The 24918-nt window shown below is 40.3% G+C and overlaps 1 protein-coding gene across 5 annotated transcripts in view; it reads right to left on the bottom strand.

Moving 5' to 3' along the window:
• Positions 1-23525, bottom strand: part of SMAP2 (small ArfGAP2) — a 41937-nt gene extending 18412 nt beyond the window's left edge. For 2 of the 5 annotated variants that reach the window (XM_017672208.3, XM_037021269.2), the window contains exon 1: positions 22990-23525. In XM_017672208.3, the coding sequence (XP_017527697.3) occupies positions 22990-23092 (103 nt within the window). In that variant the 5' untranslated portion in view covers positions 23093-23525. Of the gene's footprint in view, positions 1-14738; positions 14843-16812; positions 16918-22989 lie in introns of all 5 variants that reach the window. The other 3 variants (XM_017672209.3, XM_017672210.3, XM_017672207.3) reach the window with 3 other exon arrangements.
• Between the last annotated feature and the right edge of the window lie 1393 nt (positions 23526-24918).

Here is a 24918-nt window from a genome sequence, read left to right as displayed (position 1 = left end):
ATGAAATATAAAAACAAAGCAAAATGGAAGGAACAAATAGCATTAGATTCATAGATACTGAGAACTGATGAGTAGTTACCAAGGGGGAGGGGAGTAGAACAGGGCAAGGGGTGGGGGAAGGGAACTGTTAAACCACTGTGATGTACATTTGATAATAAAAAAAATGTTTTTTTTAAGAGAAGTTCTTCAACAGGTAGGTCAAGGAAAGGAGAGAAAATCTGTTTCATTTCACATCCATCTATGCTCTGTTGAATTTACCTTGGACTTTCCCAGAATTCATGCATCTTTACCTAGACCTTCTCATGTCTCACCTATAAGCATTCATTTTTTTAACATTATTTATTGAGTACCTGCTGTGTGCCAAGCACTCAAACCAAAGAACTTTTTATCAAAGGCAGAGCAATGAAGATGAGATTCCCTCATTCAAAGAGCTCATAGACTAACAACTAATTGGTCTCCAGACTCCCCCCAGATTAATTTTTCTAGAACATTAATCTGTATAGTTCAGGCCACCTGAATATAAGCCTCTTATGTAGTCTCATATATAGAAGTGAAAATGTTGATTGGTGTAAACTTTCCGAATGACATATTCAAACTGGACTCTCAGTCTCTCACCACAAAACCTGCTGTTTTTCCATTCTTCTCCATCTTAGTCAAGTACACCTTCATTCATTCAATTGCATCAGTCAGAAAATTACACATCTTTGATACCTCTCCTTCTACTCTATACCATCAACACCAAAATGTCTCTCAAATCATTACCTCTTCTCTCCATCTGCAACACTATTTTTTCTAATCCAAAATCACCAAATCTCCTGAACTAGTGCAATAACCTCCTAATCTCTCTCCATTTTTACATACTCTTCTCCTTCAACCCCAAACCAAAACCATCTCCACAAAACAGCCATCTTGAGCTCTTCCAGGAGCAAAAGTGACCCTGTAACTCAGCTGCTTAAAACCTTCTATGGAAGGCTTCCTTCTGTCACTGCTGGATTAAAGAACAAAATCCTTAACATGTTCTCCAAGGTCTATATGATCTGGCCCAGGCCTACTTCCCCAGGCTCTCAACTCTGATGATATCAGCCTTCTTTCATTTCCTCAAAGCATGTTCCTTACTTTTGGGCTTTTGGCCTTTGCACATGCTGCTCCCACTGCCTAAAACACTCTTTCCCTAACCTCCATCTACTCCATGTAGCTTGGTCTACTCCTACAGATCACACAGGTCTCAGGTGAAAAGTTTCGTCCTCAAAGAAGACTCACCTCAGGCCCCCAATCTAAACCAGATTATAATCTCTCTTCCATCTTTTCTTCAGATTTTTACATTTTATTATAGAGAATTTCCAACACACAAAAGCAGAGTATAATTAACCACCACCTCCAGCAATTATCAACCTCAGGCCAGTCTTGTTCCAGCTATTCTCCCACACACTTTCCTTCACTCCCAGCCCTGGAATATTCTGAAGCAAATCTCAAATATCATACATACCATTTCATCTCTGTATACTTTGGTATATGTCTCTAAAAGATAAGAACTTTAATTTAAAGGTAATAAACATTCATTTACACTTTAATTTTTCCAAGTTGTACCACATTTTATATTTATTTGTGTGATAGTTTAACATGTCTTTTCCACTATATTAAACCACAAATTGCACAGGAGCAGAGAGCAGATCTGTGATGCTCACTGCCATATTTCTAGGGCATAGCACACAGTTCCTTGCCCAGCAACAGAGAAGCAAAATTTGTTTAAAAAATTAACTGTAAGTAAATCCTTTGACTTCCCCCTCTACCCACCCAGCTTATAAGAATTCACCAGGGAATAATAGATCAAGTGCACAAGAAATGTATTAAGAATGTTCATTAATGTATTAAGAATTCTAATAAAAATTAGAAACCCCATAGATTACATAAAGGAATTATAATATCACCATACAGTAGGGAAAATGTTTTGTAACTATTTAATATAGAAATATCTCCATGTTATATTCATTTTAAAATCCAGTTTTAAAACAGTATACAGAGCAATTCCATTTTTAAGAGTGTGAATAAAAGTATATGTATGCACAGAAAAAGATGGCTAAAGAATATATGTAAAATATTAAAAGCTATTATTTCTGGATGGTGGAGTTTTGAAATATCTATTTTCTTCTCTATAATTTTATATACTCTGAATTGTTTGTAATGAACTTGTATTACTTTTGTAATAAGAAAAAACAGTACAGGTATTTTAAAAACAAAACAATAAAGCTGCCCATGGCTCCTTAGTGGCTGTAGGCTAAGTTGAAACTCCTTAACATGATATATAAAGCCCTTTATGAGTCTGTGCTTTAGACATGCTGAGCAAGTCATCATTCTGAAATATGCCATGTGCATACACTTTGTTACCTACACTATTTTTGTTACTTGGACTGGTTTTCTCCTCATTCCCTGCTTGACAAATTTCAAAATTCAGTCCAATGACACCTCTTCTGTGAGACCCTCCAATGGAGTCAGTCTTGACCCTCTCTATGGCTAACAGTCCACTGTATGCTTCACTCTTCTAACACTTAATATCTTATCATAGTTGCTTACAAGTCTCTCTTGCCCTAAATAGACTGTGAGCTCTAGAAAGCAAGGACCACACACTTTCATCATTAGCACAATGCTTGCAAATGGTACACATAAAACAAATACTTGTTAAATGAAGTCATCAATAAGTAAGATAACAGTATAAAGTTTTTTCCTGTTACACAAAATGAAAGTTTTCAAACACTTTAAAGGTGACAAAAGGGGATTAGGTTACTTTGGTGAGGCTCCAAAGGCAGAACTAGCACCTATGAGTAGTCGATTTTAGCATACTCTGCTGAAGAATTTCCTAACAATTATAGTTGTGTGAAAACAAATACAGCATATCCAGGAATAGCAGAATCCCAGTAGGTGCAGCCATTCAAGCAGAGGCTGGATGATCAGCTCTCAGGGATGTTGAGAAATGACCCCTGTGCAGTGGGTGGGCAAACTGTGAGTCTTAAGCGCCCCTCTGTTACACCACAGCTCCACTAGCTGATCTGCAGGTCCCTTCCTGCTCGACATTTAATAGTTCTGAAAAATACAACATGAGATAATCAGTTTGTGAAAATGTTAGGTCTTGATGAATCAAATTCAGTTCATAGAGCCTGTGACTAGCATGGAAACCTGGCTGAGATGGGACAGATACATAAGGAAAACCTGAATCAACAAACTCTGATTTGAAAAGAAGTAAATTCTCTTTGACTTGGCCTGTCATAAACTCCAACACGAAATTTGGGAGTCAAAGTGAAGAAGCAGTGGTATTTGTTTTAAGAACAATTTTAACACTAGTTACCTCAGTTCCACTCATTATATCCCTTCACTCCCAGATTCACTACAAAGAATGTAAAGAAATACCAGTGTCATCTTGGAGAAATAAAGCAGGGCTGCTCAGAGGTATGTTTACCAGCCTATTTTCATCTCTACAAAAGAGAATTCAGCTAGTTCCCTATTCCAAAATAACAATAAACAGAAACTTTGAACTTCTGTAAGTGCAAACATTTTAAGGAACCACGAGATCAAAATAAGGGCTTACTCAATCAACCTCTGCTCTCAGAATGCTCTGTAAGAGAAGTCTCTTTCCGTCTGGCTCATCTTGCAAGAATGTTGTTTCCTTTTGTCAAAAAAGAGACACTGTTCACATTCACATATTTGGGGAAAAAAAGCAGAAGTTAAGCTTTTTAAGTGTTTGAAACAAAGCAAACAAACATTTCTGAGATTGTTTAGAGAAGAAAGGCTAATACTACACCAAGGAAATTGGAAAATTAGAGTTGGAAAGAACTTTAGAAGCCACTGAGTCTACCTCCCAATGAATGTAGAAGAACCTTCTCCAGATGACCATCTGGTACCTCCTTGAACAGCTCCAATGCTAAGTCAGTTATGTACCATTTCAAAAGGTAGTCAGTTCTACTGTAAGATGGCACTGGTTATTAGAGAAGCCTTCCTTACACTGAGTCCCATTAATCTGCCTCCTTACCAATTTTATCTCTGGTACCACTTCTACACTCCTTCCGTATGCAAGATAAGGACAGAGTGTGGAGATTCTAGCAGAAGAGAACAGTTCACACATTCAACCAAAATGTACGCCAACTGAACTAACTTAATTCAGGAGGTCAGTGATAGAATAGATGTAGCAATCAGACTCCCGTGATATCATGGAGATGAAATAAAACAACACTATCATTCTACCAGGTGACCAGAAAGAGGTTAGTGAAGTAAAACACTGCTAAGCACTCATCAATGAAATGATTAGTCAATCTACACCTAATCCTATTTAAGTAGTTAACTTAAAATGGAATTTCTCTAAAAACTAAAGCTTGTAACACTAGGAAATCAACAGGGAAGCTGACTGGAGATTAGGGGAGGAAGGAATGGACATTCTTCATCTTTCTCTAGTCATTAGCTCTACTTCCAGACAATGGATCAGCCTTGACTTTGCTCAGGCCTGGGCAAGGGAGGACGAGGAAATTAAATACAACATAGGAAATTAAATACAACTGAGGAGCTCACAGAAAGAAGTCCCAAACAAGTCCCAATAAAAAAGAGAAAAGGCCAGGGGCCAAAACAAAGCACAACTCTACAGCTGATTGCAGCAGGTTCCCTCAGCTCCTCTACACATTGGCTAGTCACTTCCTTTAAACCCTAGGAAAACCAGTACTTGCTCTGGTCCAGTAACATGCTTGCACATGCCTCATGTTAGTTACCTGGCCCCTGCTATCCACAGAGCAAAAGATATGGGTTATCTAAGCTGTGCCACTAGTCGGCTGTGTGACTTCAGAAAGTCAGTTCACTTCTCTGAGAGTCAATAACCTCACCTAGATTAGAGTATCTCTAAAATCTACCTTTTCTAAAAGATAGTAACTGTCTAAAATTTATTAAACTACTCTGAAAAGATTGAAGGAAGGGAAGTTAATTTTTAATAAATTTAGCTACACATCAGTCGTCTTATTTTCCTGGTTTATTAGTTGAACTAATAATAGGGCTGTAACTCTTCCTTTCTATCCTAGAACTAGTGTTAACTATCCTAGAACTAGATGGTAACTAGTGTGTACTTAGGTGATTTGTTTTTGGTAATAAAGAACTACCAAATCAACCAACCTGCACCATTATTACTTAACTCTACTTCACAGAATACTTCAGATGGGAAAGGATGGGGTCCTAATTTGGACTTTTGTTTGGCTCTGAAGAGGATATTCTGCCAAGGAATGTTCTGATGACATTACCGCCCCATGCAAATACATGTAACTGGAAGCCCATTGCCAACTGAACTCCAAACCTCTAAATGAGCCTTAAATTCTTCCATGATCTGGACCTTTCTAGAGATTCCTATTACACATCTTCTCACTTCTATACACCAATAAAGACATCACTTCCCTTAAAACTGTGTGTGCTGGTACCAACTGCCATCTTCCAGCCACAGGGAGAAATCTGAGAGCGTGAATCCTACTAGTCACCCAGGGGCCTTTTTCTGATTCAAGGGTGAGATATAGACAGAGGGACTTCAGGGCACTGTAAGTCCCTGATTCCAACTAGAGGGTCTCCGCCGCAAAGATGTCTTCTCAGGCAGCCCTGGTGCAGTTGTAGAGTGCTCTTAGTGGTGCTCTCTGGGAGCCTGAGACAAGGCCCAAATCTCTTGAGGTTTCCCTGGGAAGTTCTCGTATGTGCTGCTGACTGTTCATATAGAGAAAAGTTGACATATTTTACGGAGGGGAAATTTTTTTTTTTAAGTCACAAAATTTTCTGCCTCGATTGAAGAATCTCATGAAAGTCAGGAAGATTAGCCTGATTTCACAAGCTGATGCCTCTGGTGGAGGCCAGTCTTCTGACGTCACAAACATTGAGTCTAGCAAAACTTAACACAAACCTGAACAGGTCTACCTCTTCACTTGAAGATACAGTAGGCTTTCTCAAAAAAGAACAGAAAAGTGAGCCCCCTGAACTTTCATTTCATGGAATGATGATGGCTTACCTTCCAAGGCACACATGCCCTCTCAACAATACACCAAAATCTCTCTAACCCTTAGTGACTGATCCAAAGCACCCTAAAAGCATCTCAGAAGAATGTACAACTTCAGAGGGAAAGGATAGATGGTATCGTTGAAAACACTCATCTTCAAGGAAGCCTAGAACTGCTTTCCCAAAAAAGCTGCAGGATAGAAGCAAAAAGTATGGGAACTAAAGAAAAAATTATTGAAAACACAAAATATACAAATTAAATAGGTTGTAAATGACAAAGAGAGCCAGCTAGAAATCTATGACTGAAGTTGTGCTGGAGATATAAATTTGCCTGCTTATTTGAGAGAAGCTCACAGGAATGATGGCAATTTGGGATTAGACAAAAAGAATGGATCAGAAAATGGAAATCACTTAGACTATGAGTCAGAAGTGGATTTGAGAAACTCATCAATGCTGTTAACTTAAATGTTCTTTAGAAAGGCTTGAAGGAGAAATACAAGGAACATTGAAAAGTTATGTGAAGAAAACAGCAGCAGACTCACAGATTCCAAGAAGGGACAAGCAGTTACCAAAGGGGAAGGGTGGGGGAGGGAGAGAGAAGGGGATTGAGGGGTATTATGATTAGTACACATGGTGTAGGGGTGGTCATGGGGAAGAGAGTGTAGCACAGAGAAGACAAATAGTGACTCTGTGGCATCTTACTACACTGATGGACAGTGACTGCAATGGGATATGGGGTGGGGACTTCATAATATGGGTGAATGTAGTAACCACAATGTTTTTCATGTGAAACCTTCATAAAAATGTATATCAATGATAAATAAATAAATAAATAAATAAATAAATAAATAAATAAATAAATAAATAAATAAATAAATGTTATGTGAAGAAAACCAAATGGATGAAGAGCTTACAGGTCAAATGAGAAATTTCCAAATAGAGCATCTTTACAGTTTGAATATTTATAGCTTGAAAGTGAGATTTAAAAGCATCAGCTAAACTTCAAATACTGACTGAACCACATCAAGAACACATAACCAAACTTTGCAGAAAGTTAATCACAGAGGGAATCTACTGCTTAGAGATAAAGAAGAAATTTCCCAAAGTGTATGAAGACATCAGCAGTATACACCAGAAGTGCAACTCTGCAGAAAGCTCGCCAAAGGCCTAGAGAGAGAATTGGAAAGAAACACTTCCTTCTGTCAAGGATGGACTACGTCCCAAGAGAAAAAAACTCAGCAAAGTTGGTTGGCATCTCTGTTGACTGAAAGTGCAATGAGCTAAGAAAAGAAAATGGTCATGGCAGACAAAAATTTGCTAAAACAGAGTTTAACTTTCAGATTTCCCAAGTGGGTCTCCAAAAGGCCTGAGAGGGTCAGGGGGTCCCTCTCCTTCATCAGGTTGCCAGGAAAGAGGAGAGCTAAACTGTGAGGGATGAGGGATGCAGGGTCACATTCAGGTTTGATTTAGCTTCCACAGCTGCTGCCCCTTGAACATCCACAACTGCGGTGGGACATGAGCCTGTTTTCTCTATTTTAAAGTAATTTTGATTGATCTCTTTTTAGTTAATGGCTGTTAGCTCTATGGTCATTCCTAAGATAGTGTTTAATACAATGCTTAAGGACATATTATGTCCATTTCATTGAGCTCCCTAGAATTGGTTGGTATAACTATTGCACTTTGACTGAAATAAAAGATCCACTATTAAACCATGAACTGAAGTTTGACATGACCAGGTGGAGATATTTAAAACTACAGAAAATGCAATGAGCTGTTATTAAAAATCTATGAAAGTAACTTAATATTTACACAATAAATTTTGATTGACTTTAAAAACAATGAAAAACAAATAAAAACCACATAACAATACCCCAGCTAAACTTAGTAGTATTTTTATTAGTTTAGTCCTACATAGATTAATTTAGGGGAATTGACATTTTGCAATTATTTGTTTCTTGATTTTTAAATTTTTTAGCTTGTTATTTAGAATATGCTTTGCTGTTTAAATGTTTTTAAATTTTATACAATCAAAATAAAATTTTTCTCCTCTTAAAAAAAACACTATGTACTCAGTTCTTGTTACATAAATGTTCCTATGAGAGACCAGTGTAAACGCCATGGCATACTGCTGGGACTCCAAGTGGGAAGCCCCATTCTTTCTGGAGAATCTTGAGTTTCTCATGGAGGATGAGGTCCCATGCCAATAACCTCAGGAAGAAACCTGGATGCCTAAATGAGTAAAAAAGCCCTAAGTGAGCAGCAGCACAAGAGGCTAGGTTGGCATTTACCTCTAGATCAAGGTCTCCAGATAGTAAATTCCTGGGTTGTGGGTTCTCAGCACCTTTCCCATGGCAGAGTGCCTGGTGCTGAGAAAAAATAAACCAGGCAAGGTGACCGAGAAGCAACACTGGACCTATAAAGCTAAGGCACAGAGACCTCAGGATTATGAAGCAGAACGGGCTGGGAAAAGCCAAGGTAGGATTAGCAATTAAGCCTTGAAAGGGTGACTTCTTAGTTTTGTATATTTTGTAATGAATTCCCTTCTTTTTTGCCTCATTGTACTCAAAGTGCTGAACAGTCTTCATAGGGCTAAGGGGAAAGACTCAAAGGAAGGGATTTGTGTCTGTCTACAAGCCAGCTTTAAAACAGAGGCAGCAATGTGCAGAAAGTGTCGGTGATTCAGAAGAGCACCAAAGTGGGGGAGAGCAGCGGGACCCATCGGGGTCACCTGGCTGGGGCCACCTGGGCAATTCATCATTTCTACTTCGGATTCTCCTTCCTGAATTCATTTTGTTTTTGCAGGTTCTAAGCTGTCACTTTCCTGATCACCTTAAGCTCTCTCACAAATAGTTTTACATGGGCTATTAGTTCTACTTGCAAAACATTTTGTGAAAATCTCGCTCCATCCACTTTTTCTGTCAAGCCTTTTCTCCTTCCTGTTCTGAGCCCCGCAGTACTTTGCTGGTCTCCTGTGGCATTCGTCTATAGTTGTTCTGTTGTTGGATTTTCTTTTTATTTATTTCTTTGAACTCTTTTAGGTGACAACTGCCTGATTTAGTATACTTTTTTAAAACCTAGTATGAGTATTTTTCTTATGTGGGTCTGAGTTTTAAATCCTTATTACTTAGGAAATCACACAAAGGTTATCTGACATAGAAAGTTAGGGGAAAGGGTGTCCCTCATGTTCCTTGTCTCCTGGGTGGCCCATGATTTTTTGGCTCTAGCCCATTTCCTCTGCACAAAGACTCTGCTTAAAACATTCATGAATAAGACAGAAGAGTGGTGGCAGAGACATGGCTTCTCTAAAAAGAGGAGGGAGGAAATAAAAAATAGCTGCTTTCATTGGGGGCAGGAAGGAGATTATTTCATTAGGAGCACAGGGAGACCATCTCAGTACAAACAATTGTTTAGCTTAAAGGCTCCATGTGGGCAATTACTCCAGCACAGGCGCAGCTGGGATGGAGCACTGAGCCTGCCAGGACCGAGGGATAGGGACTGACATGGGCTCACGTGTCTCAGCCACAGCTTTAGGATCCCACAGCATCCCAGCAAAGATGCTCCCAGAACACATTCAACCCCAGCCAGCACTCAGCATCATTCTGCACCCAACCCAGTCAACAATGTGAATTTAAAAGAGATGAGGAAAAGATAGCGTCAGGGACAAGTGCAAACCTAAATCCAACATTTTACAGCAAAGTAACAAATATAAAAATTAGATCCCATAAGAGAACTTGTACATTTCAGTCACTGCTTCAATGGCTAACAGCAGGCTGCCAGGAGCAGGTGTGTAGGGAGGGATGGCTGAGCTAACAGCTAGGCAATCATTTCAAAGTCTGATAGATCTAAACCAGATGTTATAATTAAACCAACTTCCTATGACTCATGACTCACTTCAGGTAACTGATGCTAACTTAGTTCACCAGAAGTTACCATCTTCATCCCCTGGGACATCTAGTTCTTTACACTTTTTGGGTTACTTCAGATTAAAGCTATAACTTCCTCCTTACAGCAACCAGTATCTACTCATATCCTGAAAAAAATACTGAAGATGCAAAGCGAGCCTGTCTAGTTTGGGGGAGGCATATCTTTAGAAGAAGCTACTAAAAAGGGTAACAGAGCTGCCAACTAGTGAAATTGCTCTTCATCCTCCACCTGCAGGATAGGTAAAATAAGCAGATGAGGAACAATATGAAAATAGATATTAAAAATAGCCTATATTCGAACAGCACCATGCTTCTCCCCAGAACAGGGCTTAACTGAAGCAATTCTCCCCCAAGGAGCTTTACCAACATGGGGAGCATTTTTAGTTGTCACAACTGGCAGGGAGTGGGGAATTCTACTGGCACGGAGTAGGTGAGGCCATGGATGACGCTAAACATCCTATAAATGCACAGGACAACCTGTCAACAAAGAGGTATAAATGTCAGTGGTGCTGAGGTTGAGAAGTCCTGCCCTAGAGGAATCATTTTTAAGCCATTTAGTTGGAGCATGTGAGACATAAGAATATACCAATTCTTTGGGAAAACCTCTTCTCTTGTTCTGTTATAAATAGGTAAACATTTAGATACAGAATTCCCAAACTGTAAAGAACCTCAAGGATTACCCAGTCCAAGCACAGTTAGAGAAACTAAGGCCCAGAGAGGTCAAGTCATTTATCCAAGTTCATAGAAGAAATCATCTGAACTGGAACTAGCATCATCTTTATACACCTTGAATGTGTATACATAGTAGATGCTCAATGATGGTTGCTAAACTGATGTCCTGTTTTTTAGGTATTTTTTTACTATTACAATATACTATTCACTCTCTGCTATTGGAAAGCCCAACATCTAAGACTGTACATGATGCCTAATTTATACTCCTTCCAACCCACATTCCTCTTCCTCTAAGGAAGCCCAGAAATGAAGAAGAGTGTGAGACACTAGAGCTCAAGGACAAGTGGCCAGGCAGAATATGTTTTTCAATTGTTTGAAGGGAAGATCACTCCTTTCACCCAAGCAGAGGCTTTACACGGAACTCCTGAGTCAGCATACGAAACCTTGTGCAAGACCCCGGACATGCGAACTTCTCTCCACAACGGGGTGCAACAGATTTCCTAACACATCAGAGGGGCCCCAAATGGCAAACAGGTGCAAAATCAGTGCCAGTTTAACTGAATCACAGCTGTACCCAAACAAGCTAAAGAACTTTCATTTCTAAACAGAAGAACAGAAAGGAATTCTGGGATCAAAGTACGGTTAGTCCAGTGGCATGCTGAATGTTAGTCATCAAACAGCCCTAGCTTAAGGGAGGAGAGCAAAAGGTGAAGATTTACCCTTTCAGAAAGAAAACATTCACTACAATGTTTCAAAAGCTAGGTTTTTCAGAACTGGGTATAATGAGGCACAAGTCACAAGGTATGGTGCAAGTGGGTGGGGCAAAGATGCTGGCCAGGTGGAAAGATCCTGCAAAGGGGAACATCGTGCAAAAGAACCCAGGGCAGATCTTTAGGGGGAAAAAAAAATCACAGCTTCAAAAGAGGTAAAGCAAGCTTCTTCAAATTAAACAAACCTTTTCTAGTGGGGACAAGGAGAGCATCTAAAACTGCTGCAAGGTTGTTATTAATTTCAACGGCCCCTGGGAGTAGTGTCTAAATATTTACTCCAATCCCACAAAAAGGCTAAAGGACTGCTGCTTCAGACTCCTGTTTAACAGTAACATTCCATGCTACTTTCTCTCCATCACACTACAACCTTCTACGGAGAGGTCAGAGTACTAGCTTCATGACTGGCTCCAGCTTTCTGTGTGGTGCAGATGCCAGAAGCACAAAGAAGCAATTTCCACAAAAAGCAGCATAAGATTCACCTGCTTGGCTTCCTGGACTGTCATGATCTTTAAATATCTGAGTTAACAGTATGAAGGTGACTTTCAAAAAACAAAAAAAGAATATGAGCTGAACACACATTAAGAGAATAATATTAAAAAACTAGGAACTCTCCAATGTTCCAAAAACTGGGCAAGAGGCAAGTAAGTAATGACATACTCAAACGATGGAATACAATAAAGATATTTAAATGTTTTTAATGTCACGAAAAAATGCTTATGGTAAAAGTTAAACATAATAATGATATTGCCCTGGGCAAGTTCACTATGGATTCAGCAAGATGGAAAAATGACAATGGAATGTTCTTGGAGTAAAAGGGTTTATACCTGGCTTTACTCTCCAGGCAGCAGGACAAGCACTAGAATCACATCTGCATCCAGCAGCCTGCAGGTTTCATAATCCACCTCTGTCTCCACCTCTGCCTCTTCCCAGAGCACTGGACGGAGCTCTTTACATAGTGACTCAGTCAGTAATAGCTTATTACCTATGGGTGTGGAAACAGTAGCCTAGCAGCAGGCCAGTTACATCATCAAGTAGTTTACAGTCAGGTGAGGATCCCAGCAATAGGAACTTTATTTTCCCCACAGATATAAAATTATTATGGTATGAGCTCAAGTAAAATATGGGTAATAAGGTGTGGATAAAATGAGAGTTCCTGTGGCCAGGATTTTCACCTGGCTGTGGTTGACTAGCTCACTGCACACGTGTGGGCAAAGCATGGCTGTTGACTCTATAAAAAGAGCTCCACCCAGTGCTGTGGGCACCACATGGTGGCAGGGCTGCAAGCCTGCAGGAGAGCAGAGCAGAGGCTGGAGTGGTGGCAGCACTGAGGACAGAGGCCCAGAGGCCGGCTGTGCGGGACGACTATGCGGAGAGGCCCAGAGGACAGCTGTGCAGGACGACTGTGCAGAGAGGCCCAGAGGACGGCTGTGCAGACAGAGGGGCCCAGGGGCAGAGACCGGCTTGCTGCATGCAGACTCGCTCTAAGTGAATGGGATTCTAGTGACTGACCTGCCACCTGGAAATAAAGTTGGGTATAACTCTTTCACCCCAAGAACATTTTGCTGTCAATTTCTTTGGTCACATTGAATCCATAGCGAACTTGCCCAGGGCTGAAACCCATTGGCAAGACATAAGGGTTATGTGAAATATCTTCTGCATTATTAGACTCTTTCATACTTTCCAGTGATTTCTTTTATGGATAACTTTCATAATTAGAAAATAAAATAAAGATTTTTGCTTTTTAGAGAAATGTCAATTAATGAAGTTTAGCTAATAAGCACAAGGACCCTCCTGGCTCCTTACTCCCCCAAATTCCCACAAGACAAAAAACAACTGGTCTATGATAACACATCTTTTTTCCCCCATAAGTGCAAAACAAGTCTCATGAAACTGAGCCCTGTTTTTACTCTACCCACAACATGGACCCTTGATTTGAATCACTTGTGTCAGTCTCCTTCTGTTCACAGACTAGATGCAGAACAAAGTCCGAATGCTCAGAGGAGCTGATCTGGAGTATTTCTGATTCTGATGCTGCATTTCAGGGTGCTTCTGTACTCTCACATTCTAGCTGGGAACGTTAATACAGCACTTACATTATAGAAAAAACCTTCTCTCAAAATTCTCCTTGGTCTAACCAAATTCCTCATGCCTACTTTCAGAGAGACAGTCTCAGTTCCAAACAGCTATATTTTCAATAAAAATGCTTTCAACATAGCAGAAGAGCCTGACTCCTTTCATCCTTTCTTTCTAAAATCAGCTGTCATACATAAACTGGTTTCCTTAATTCTGCTGTTTACAGCTATTTTGGACAAAAACATCATGGTAAGAACAAGGGGTTTCCTTCTTACTTCCTATCAGAGGCTTTGTGTCAGTTATAACCCAAGTGACAAAGAATCAACAAGAAAAAGACACCAACTCCTCCTCCCTCATGGGCTTTATAGTGAAGCATAAGCTGTTACCAGCTCACACAGAAAATTCTGTAAGAACTTATTTTTCAAAGGTGTAAGAACAAAAACAACCATCTAAACAATATTATGAATTAAAAACTTAAAAATGTTTAATTCAACACTTATAACACTAGAGAACTCACTTCTAAATCCACACACTGGGGGACTTCCAGTAACACAAAAAAAGAGGAAGAAGGTAAACAACAAAATTTACTTTCTGTGCACTTCAGGAAGTATGACAGTAGGATTACTATGTAAACCCACTTCTAAAATTGTAGGATCTGTGGTAGGTAGGGGCTTGGGGACTTATGGTCTTCCTATCACTAGCCACTGCTATGGAAGACATCATGGCTATCTGAAAAAAGGAAAGGGTGCTCCATTTTCTCAAATCACTATGTTAGGATGGGCTTATCAGCTGCGGCTGATAGTAGTTTTCTCCTCCTCCTGTATTTGCTTTACTGTTTTCAGTACATCATAAAATGAGGACATCACACATTTGTTCTTTGGGTGAAGAGAAATGACACCCAAGCCTGAGCGATCTAGTTCTCATTGTTTTGGATTAAGAAATTTCCTCTTGAAAATTTTGACTTGAAGCTAAAAAAAAGATCAGCAAAGCATTCTCCAAGTGGGCTTATAAAATCCAGTACTTTCTAAATAAACCATATTCTATATATATTTAAAAGCAAATCAGAATACCCACAGGAAGTATACAAACTGGGTGGGAGAAGGGGGTTATGGTCAATAAAAAATGGTTAAAGAACTACTTAACATTGCTTGAAAATGAAAAGCAGCACAATAGTAAAATCATACTGCTACCCAGTGATATGTTACAAAGCTGGGGTTCCAGGCCAAGTTTCAGCCACATGGAGGATGGGGGATAAGGGGAGAGGTGGACGAACTGCAGACAACCACCAAGGCAACCTTACGCTGATGGATGGCCACAGCTGAAGGGAGATTTGGCTCATCTCTGGGGTTTTCCACTGGGAAGGAACCTGCGGTTCAGCCATCAATGGACCCGCTGCCACAAAGCCTGTGGGGAAATACAGGATCCAAAAAAGTGGGGTAGGAAGGGGAAAGTTTGGAAAGTGGAAGAGACAAATATAGTAGTGAAATACTGTAATTATTAAACACAAAGCTTCAAAAATGCATAGATGTACCTCAAGTTGAAACGGGCTGGCTGAGCAGAACCGGTACACTGGAAAGCAGTGTGATAATGCTTTCTCAAATACCAAATTACATTTTAATTATATCTCTGTGAACTATAGTAATAGCTGCCAAGAAGAAATTAACTTTTGGAGAAAAGACAAAAACAATGAAACCTATGCAACGTTTACAGTTGGTGAATTACTCAATGAGGGTCCCTTATTCATGACCTCTGTGGAAAACAACCTGAAAGCAGATATACTCACACTCCACTGAAAACCTCTGCTGGCCTAGTTCTACCAATCCCATTAATACAGCAGGGGCCCAAAAGGCAGGTGACCTGATTGACAAAAAAAGCACTTCTAGAAAGTGCTAAACTTGTATCATGCAACTCATTGAAAGCTTTATAATCAAGAGGAAAACTAGTTGCAAATAACTTGGGAAGCTTGTCCTTTAACTGGAGGAGCAGCAACCTTCTTCTAAGACAAAGCATGTTTCAAAGTAAAGAAAAAAGTAGATCCAGTGATTTCACCTCCCTTTCCCAGTGCTCCCCTAACTTTTAAGTTGTAGGGGGAAAACACCAGACAAACCAATAAGACTGGTTAAAATGATATGTGGTACAAGGAAAATTAGTTTCAAAGCGATTACCTTACTACAGAGGAGGTCAAATCTGTACCATGGTTGAAGGTAATCCTCAAAACTCTCTTTGTACATCTATGTGTTACTGACTCAAGTCTTCCCATTGGAGATGGGACAAGCTCAACGTGTATATAACATGCCTAAGTTTCCCAGAATTGACAGGGTGGGAACTTATTTTCTGAGTAACAAATGATAAATTGCTCCTGGCTGCAACCGACAGTCAAATACAGATTCAACAGGAGCCAATTTTCCTAGTCACGCACTACTTACATAGGCAATGACTGTTGTTAACATTACTTTCTGGGAGTATTGTTTCTGCAACAGCTAAGATTCTTTAGACGTATATGGGGTTATATCTGCCTGGAAACCCTTCTTACCTCTTGTCCAAAGATTACATCCTGCAGGTTTTTTGAAGTGCCTTTGTGCCTTTGCTCGTTCCCGCTTGGATCCTACCCTTGCTCCACTCTTTCACAGGGAACTACATCTCCCAGGCTCCCTTGCCAACTGATTTCTGGGTAAGTTCCATCAATGGGAGACACTGATAAGGGTAAGAGGCAGGAGGAGGGAGCAAGCCAAGGTAATGCTCTCTCTCTTACTTAACCAGAGTTTCAGCTGCCACCAGACAGCTCTACTTTCCATGCTTGTAGCTCACACCAGATAGCTGAGGCTTCTGGCTGTTGGTGACACCGGCCTCTTCTGATTTCCTTAGGGAGATAGTAGCTCCCAGGTGTTGCTAATCTCTGGGTTGCCTCACCCTGGCACTTGGATCACCTATGTAACCTATTCCGTATATTAAATTCCCTCTCCTTGTGCCACTACAGTGGTTTCTGTTTCCCTGATGGGTCCCTGACTTTAAAATACATTTTAAAATGTAGTTTTCCTAAGAATTAAAAAAATACTCCAATAACATTTAAAAGATTTCTTCTAATAGGAAATAAAAGATTTATAGATGACAAAATCAATTCATTCATTCAAACAAATATTTACCGAGGGCCTAATCTGTGCTCAGCACTGTTTGAGGTGCTGAGAATACTACAGTGAACAAAGCAGGCACAAAATTCCTGCCCTCATGGAGCTTACACTCTAGAGGACATGTTAACTCTGGCAAATGACAATTTTAAAAAATTAACCAATACAGGAACATTTTTAACAGTAGAGGAATCTAGTAAAAGTGAATTAACTTTAAGGTGTTCTACTCTACATAGACTCGATTCCTACCTTTTCAATGTGGTATGCTGAACTGTCACATTCCAGAGGCCAATACAGAACTTCTTCAAAGTTAGTATCTACTTAAACTGGCCACTTGCTCAAACAGAAGTACAACTGTGATAAGGATTTAAGCAGACACAATAACAAAAGTTAGGCATTATATGCTTAGAATGTAAAACATATGTGTTTCATGCAGATCCTTGTTTGGCTTCTTTTTCTCCAGGGAATTTGGAGGAATTGAGTCTGAGTCTCTTTATCCCTTTAATAAGTTACTTTATCCCTTGCCTATGACACAGGTAAAGTCCATCAACATAATATACAGAACCAGCTGCAATGTACATAATGAGTAATGTGCTGTTGTCACCAACTGCACGATATTATTTCTAAGATGGAATTTTCAAGCAGAAGAATAGAAACAATGACTCATGTGGTGAACAGTTACAAAGACAACTGTGCCCAAGAAAGCTGCCACCTACATACCATAATGACATCAGGTGAAAAATGCAAAAAGTCGTTTTCTGGTTTATTGGAAAGCAATAGATTTGTTAAAAACCATACCAGGATATCAGGCTGCAACTACCCATTTACACATCATAAGCAATGAGCAACAAAAAACACACATCAAATATTCACTCTTACACTCAGCATCATCAACTCCAGAGATGACATAATATCTACTGCTGGCATTTCACCAGACTTTTCTAAGATAATTTAATGTACTCGTGAAGGTACACTTCCATGGAGGTCTTGTGGGCACAATACTCAGACCTTTCTTCCTACCCAACAATTAGAAAACATTTCATGTGTGCCATACTTAAAATTCCTTTTGAGTAGCAGCTGGACTTCCAGTACTGTAGGCTTCTTACACAGCAAGGAATCTAAAACATATTCACAATCTCAATACCATACAGTAAATCAACCACAGAGCTAGGATTTTAACCTTAGTGGCCCCTACCTACGTGGCAAAGAGCTTATCCCTCACCACTTCCTTGCATAGTCAAAATATACTAAAGGATCCCTGCACCCCCACATACACACACACAGCATACAGCACACCTTGGGACCTTTGCACATTTTGTTTTCTCTGTCTAGAATGCAAAGTCTCCTAAACTCACCTGGTAAAGTCCATGATTATCATTCAAGACACAGCCTACTTACTTCTTTGAAGCCATGACTTCCTGAGGCAGACTTGTTTGCTTTCTTCCCTGCTCTCATTTTTCCCTGTACACAATGCTATAATGCTAATTACTACATTGCATCATTTGTCTGTTTACACATCTGCTTCCCCACCAGACTGTAAAATCTTTGGGACCAAAGACTCTGTTCCTTAATCTATATATTCTGGTACAGTGTCTGACACAAAATAGGCGCTTAAGAAATATTTCCTAAATGAATATATATAGTGTGGGATTGCAGGCTTGCAAAGAACTCCCCTAAAAGATATGGCATTTTGTATTCCATCCCACTGCCACAGAAGATATTTATAGAACAAGGAAAGTATCTCCCAGGGAACAGGTTTAACAACTTGATATTAAAAGACAATCTAATGGGGATTTCAATAAATTACTTTCAGTAAAATTGTATCAACCTAACTATGACTGTCAGAGTTAAGGTGTTTTAGCTGTAAAAACCAAGAAAATAATTTCATCTTGGCTGGAGAAGGCTATTTAACAGCTAGAAATGGACACAAAATTCCTTCTGTTGTCTAGATCTGACAGAATTTTTTAACCTCTCAAAAGGTGCTACAGATGCAGCTAAATCAACTAAAAAATGATAGGAAAGTTAATGTTCTAAGGACTAATATTTAACAAGCAATGATTTAGCTATCAAGAGAAAACAAAGATAAAGCAAATCTAGAGATTAATTTACCAGAGTTAAAATTTAGAACTACTATCAGAAAATTTCTACACTAAGATTTCCTGGTCTACCTTTCATTCAAGTTTGAAGAGTCAGGAAATATCCAGAAACCATCCTCAAGGGTACTGTAAAGAAGTTTTGCAAAAACTCCAAAACCTCCATATATAGGAAATGATTTTGGCTTAAAGACTAGGGAATTATTGGGTGAGTCATTCTAACTTTGGCTTCCAGTAACCAGAGTATTTAAGGGAATAAAGTCCGAAAGTGAAATGAATAAAATCAAAATAAAATAATTAAGGTCAGAAATGGTAATAATAAATAATGCTTACATTCATGTAACACTTTAGTTTATGAGGCACTTTTCAAACAAGGAAAATTATACTGAGAAAGTTCAGTAGCGTGCTTAATTAAGGTCACAAAGCTACAATAAGCAAAGTAAGGAGTTCAACTGGATGTTTCAACATCAAGTCTAAATCCCCTTCCACTAATCTGCTTCTTTGCCACCTGAAAGGTGGGCTTTTATGTGCTATGAATGGGCCTAGGACACTCTCTAAGATGCCTTCAGTGAGAGCAAATGTTTGTAAATCACTTAAGCATAACTTTCAACTTAATCAAAATAACCGAGGAATAGCCTTAGAAAATACCTTGAAAGAATGCAGAAGCTCCTCAATGTGCATGGAGAGAATCTTCACATTCTACATGTTATTCTGTTGATTTAAAGATGCAAGGTGCCAGGAACTGTGGCTATTTGCCACAAAATGCTACCATTTGCATAAAAGCACAGCGAAGGAATATATTTCAGTGTGATTGTTTGTCTATGTACATATTATCTCCTAAAAGTTACATAAGAAATTACCAACTGTGGTCACTTCTAGGAAGGAAGTGGTGGCTAAGGTATCAGGGACAGAACACAACTTTTCACTCTATCTCTTCTCTTTTGAACCTTTTGGATACTGAACCACATGAGAGTGCTACCTTTTTCAAAAAGTAAATTTAAATTTAAGAATATATAACAGGAATTGGAACAGAGGCAATGGTTACATGATTCAAGGTGAAACATTTCTGAGATAGGATGTAGCAGAAGAAGACAAAAGTAAAAAAATACTATAAGGTTTCAGTCAGACTCCAGAGTTCCATGTTGTGTTTCACGGGCTGAAGTAAATATTCCTCAAAATCATCAAGTTTTTTCCATTTTAGTTATTCGCTCATTAAAAAGCTCTCAATTTTTTAAGAACCTTGATATTGAGAAAGTGGACATAGAATTTAGGTCATCAGAAAGGTAAATTCTTTCATGGTAAATACAATAGTCTCTAGTTTAATCCAGTCTCTGAAGATGTTGATTAGTTATTCCAGGCACACTGATAAAATATGGAACTGCAGAGCTAAAGACTAAACCTTGGACCAGTATGACCACACCGAGGATCTATCCAAAAATGGGACCTGGCAGGCAGAGTTACCATTGACATATCTGAAATTTTCTATATGTATCCTCTGTTCTATCACTACTTAAGTCAGTCTAAAATCTACCTTAAAGGTCAGCCTTTAGAGCTTCAGAGTTTTGGGTGATAAGGAAACCACATCCTTAGGCCTAGACAAGTCAAGTATTTTTTCAAAAGCCTATATCAAAGCCACTTCCTCTGACACCCAGGAATCCTTCAATGCCTTAGAGGTCCCGGAAACTGGTGAGTCTTGTGCTCAAGAGATTAAAAAACCCTAGGACCAACAAAATTTGTACTACCTAAAGGGAACACTCATGTTCAAATTACATACCTAAAGATAATATTCTTAAGCAAGTGTAAGATTTTAAAAAGAAGTCATTGTCAAAGGGTTATTTTGGAACATTACAAAAACACCTGCTCATAGATCTGCAGTCCAGGACTACATCTTTTGATTTAATATTAATGGCTTAGCAGTCACTCACCAGGTCAATTTTATTAGCATTCAATTTTTTATTAGGTCAATACAATTAGCACTTAATTTTCTAAGTAAGAAAGGACATGAGACATGCAAACAAACTCAAATCCAAATCTCATTTTAGCCAATAGTTTTTGAATACTCCTACTAAATGTATTTTTTACCAGAGCTAACAGGGAACAATCTACTTAAACAAGTATCTGATCTGATAGTTGTCCACATTATCATTACCACAAACAAAATTACGAAAAAGGAGGAGGAAAATGAGCAAGGGGTTGAAAGAGTGAAAGGACAAACTGAGGCCTCAACAAATGTCTTATTGAACTGAATAGAAAGACAGCTGACAGATGTCATTTCATTTTTAATACAATGGCCAAGTCACTTAAGCCACCAAGCTAAAGGTAAAGCTAATTTGTGTAAAGAAATTGTTTCAGGAACCAGGATTCTACCATCAACAGCAGTTAATAAAGTTTACAAGTCAGCAATTAACTAGTTCTCATTAAGAATTAACTAATGTTTCATTACCTGATCCCCAGCGATGCTATTGATAAAGAGCAATGGAAAATTTAGAGGAAGAAGTGATGCATCAACCTCTCTTCCATATGCTGTATTTTACTGGAATATGAGTAAGTGTAAGAGTGGTATGAGAAATGGGGGCCACGGGTGGCACTAATCATCAAAATGGCATCTGTCTCCCCGAATGTAGCAACACTCACTCCAGTGGGCTGCTTCACTGTGACTTGAGTTCTGTCAACTGAGGATATAAGAGAATTTGATGAAAGCTAAAGAGATACATTCCTAAATTTTACACCAAATCCTCAAATAAATCTAGGACAAGATCTAACAAGAGTCAACTATAGGAAATTAACCTATTCAACATAAATTAATTGTAACGTACTTTTTAAAGTGACTTCTAGCTAATGCAAACATTCAGGAAAGAAGTCTGGAGACCTTTCCTAATGGCACATGTCATTTATCTATTGATAGAAGGTACTAAAATATACTACAAAGTGGCTAAATCAATGTATCAGTCCCCTCTTATCCTTACATAATCTTATTTTTCTAAACTAGAAGGTAATTAAGTGAAAGCATCAGTTGAGCATGTACTTCCCTTCTCAGTATTGATAAATACAAATACATTTGAATCTTTGTTGTATATTATATGCCCAATACTCTATATGGCAAACAACAGTGGCAAATTCACTGCATTAGGAACAGAAGCAAATTAACAATAGCTCCCAAATATAGCTATCCCTTTCTCCCCAACCAGAGAGAAAAGAATTTTCCCAACTTCTCCAATCATATTCCAAAGAATTCATAAAGAAAATAAGGACACAAAAGATTTATAGAAGCTTATGTCTATAAATTTTGAATGCAAACATTTCACTAATAACCAAGCTTTCCTATCATACTGATTTTTAATTAGATCAAATCATGAATCTTTGAAGGCACAGAAAACAAAGACTAAATGGCTCTGCCAATTTATAATGATCATATTTCACCATTAGAAGGGTAATCACCATGGAAGCAACAAATTCAATGCATCCCTTGCTTCCTTCTCTCCAATGATTAAATGGATCCTGCACTACAGCCAGTCTCCTAGTTTCTACCACCACACACACATTAGGCCTCTAACGCACTCCACAGGCCAGGTCTAGGCTGTCTAGAAATCCGCACTGTGTCACTGCATACGGCAGTTTCCCACTGCACGTATCCAGGAAAAAGAAAGCCACCTAGGTACTCTGTCAGAGCGCAGCAAGGCGGTAAAATGACAGAAGGAGCTGCTAACCGAACAGCCAGCTGCAACAATCATCACCTTTAAAAATCATTTAAGCAGTTTTCCTCCTCCGTCATCTCACTTCCCTCCACCCCTCCCTCCCTCCCTCCCTCCCTCTTTCTCTCTTTCTCCCTCTCTCTCTCTCTCACACACACACACACACACACACACACACACACACACACACACACACACACACACACACACACACACACACACACACACACACACACACACACACACACACACACACACACACACACACACACACTGCAGTTCATCACCAGCTTTGCAAGTAGGAAGGCTGTAAGCTCTAGCTGCCTCTACAATGACAGTCGGCCCAGAACTCATTCAGAGCCCTGGAATACAGACATTCTCACCTACACACACCACGCCACTTCCACCCCCACCATCACCTCCCCCCCACCCCCAATACTCACAACACTCGGCCTCGCAACCTCTCCCCACACCAATCCCGGCGCTGCAGAACACCTAGCAGGCTCATCAGCAGTAGCAGCACGCGTTACCGTGTAAGATGATTCGGGTGGCCTAGGCTCTAGAGACCCCCTGCCCACACACGCTGTCTCCCAGACGCAGCCCCGAGGCTGGAGCCGTCGCCCGCGGAAGGGATGCGCTACCTTTAGACTGGCAGTCCGCACAAAACTTGTTATCCTCCTCCAGCAGCAGGTTGGCCAAGACCGCCTGGTACCGATCCACGTCCTTCACCGACTTGCCCGTCATGGCCAGGGTGCCGACGGGGGCAGGGGGCGAAGCGCCCTCCTCGCCCCCAGAAACCCCTGCTTCAGTCCGGAGGTGAGGACTCCCGGCCCCTGTCCAGGGACACCTCCCGAGCGCACCTCTCCTCAGGCCCGGCCCGGCGCCTCTTCCTGCGGCAGTCGCGCCCGCCTCCCACTGCGCAGCCCCTCTGTGCGGCGCCCCCTGGCGGGCTTAGGCAAAGGCCCGAGTCCACAGGAGGCTGCCGGCCTAGGGGCCCTCAGCCCAGGCAAGCGGGGCTCTCTTGGAGGCCCGGCGCAGAGATGACACCCCGACCCGCCTGTCCGCCGGCCGAGCGTCCCGCGCCTGGGTTTCCCTGGCAGCTGCCTCCCGCGCAGCCACCACCTCGGCCGCCTACTTCCGGCAGCTCTTCCTTTCCACCTCCACCCAGCCCAGCCCGCGCATGCGCCCCGCCCCCACCGCGGGGCACGGGCTCTTCCCGCGGCCCCGCCTCTCCGGAGCCTTGCCCGGCAGAATGAGGAGCGGGGTTTGGGGTGGGGCGGACGGAGGGGTGGACACGCCCCCTGCGTGTCCTCGGAAAAGTATGAATGGAACTTGGTAGAAAGGAAGTGGAGGGATTGGAAGAAAGTGAAGGGAACCAACAATGAACACTTGCTGAGCTCTCACTATGTGCCAGGCGCTGTGCTAAGCGCTTTGTAGGAATTATCCCAATATAATCCTTAATGTCTCTAAATTAAATATTTATCATCCTTACGTAACCTGAAGGTTTTTGTGGATACTCCAAAGTCCTCCCGTTTATTCTTTCCTTCAACACCCAAATAGAAGGGCCCAAACCTCTAATCCAGGATAAGGGGGACAGCACATCCTCCCCAAATTTTCAGAGGATTCTGGTCACCACTCTCTTGGAATGCCTGCTCCAGTTGAATTCTGGGTCCCTCTTGCAGTAACTGCCATCTTTGGAGATTGTTTTGCCTATTCCCTAGACATTTTCTTCTTTCAATCCTTAAGTCTTCCCAAAACAGTGCAGACATTTACTGAAGGTTATTTAGAGGAGTGGGTGGAGAGGAGGGTGATTACAGTAAAATAGGCAATTACTGTTGGTTATTAAACATTGCCCAAAGCCATGACAGAATTTCTTAATGGCTGCCTTTTTCTACAGGGATCCACCTGCCATATGGCAAGTGTTTTCATTCTTTCATTCATTCATTCATTCACTCAGCAAATTATTACTGAGAAACTTCTAAGTATCAGAAACTGTACTGGAGGGCAAGGAACAATATGATCCAATTAGTGGTTTTAAAAGATCCCTCAGCCATAAAAAGAAAAATTCCTCCTATTTGCAACAGCATGGATGGAGCTAGAGGGTATTATGTTCAGTGAAATAAGCCAGGCAGAGAAAGACAAATACCAAATGATCTAACTTATTTGTGGAGTATAAAAACAAAGCAAAACAGAAGGAACAAAAAACAAAAAGACTCATAGACACCGAAAAGGTACTAGCGGTTATCAATGGGGATGGGTTGGGGAGAAAGGGGAAAGGGATAAAGGGGCACAATAATTCACAATCATAATATAAGTTGGTAATGGTGATGGTAGTACAGCATGGAGAATATGGTTAATGATTCTGTAACATTTTACTATGTTGATAGATAGTGACTGCACTAGAAAGGGTGAGGACTTAATAATATGGGTAACTGTTGAACCACTGTGCTGTATAATTGAAAACAATATAAGATTGTATATCAATGATACTTTAATTAAAAAAAGTTGACAAGGGATTAGCATTTAACACTGCTGTCCAACAGGATTTTCTGTGATGATGGATGTGTCCT

This window comes from Manis javanica, chromosome 4 (assembly GCF_040802235.1).
Source record: "Manis javanica isolate MJ-LG chromosome 4, MJ_LKY, whole genome shotgun sequence".
Taxonomy (NCBI): Eukaryota; Metazoa; Chordata; class Mammalia; order Pholidota; family Manidae; genus Manis; species Manis javanica.
The sequence above is the reverse complement of the archived record's forward strand: the minus strand, read 5'-3'. Positions and strand labels throughout refer to the sequence as shown.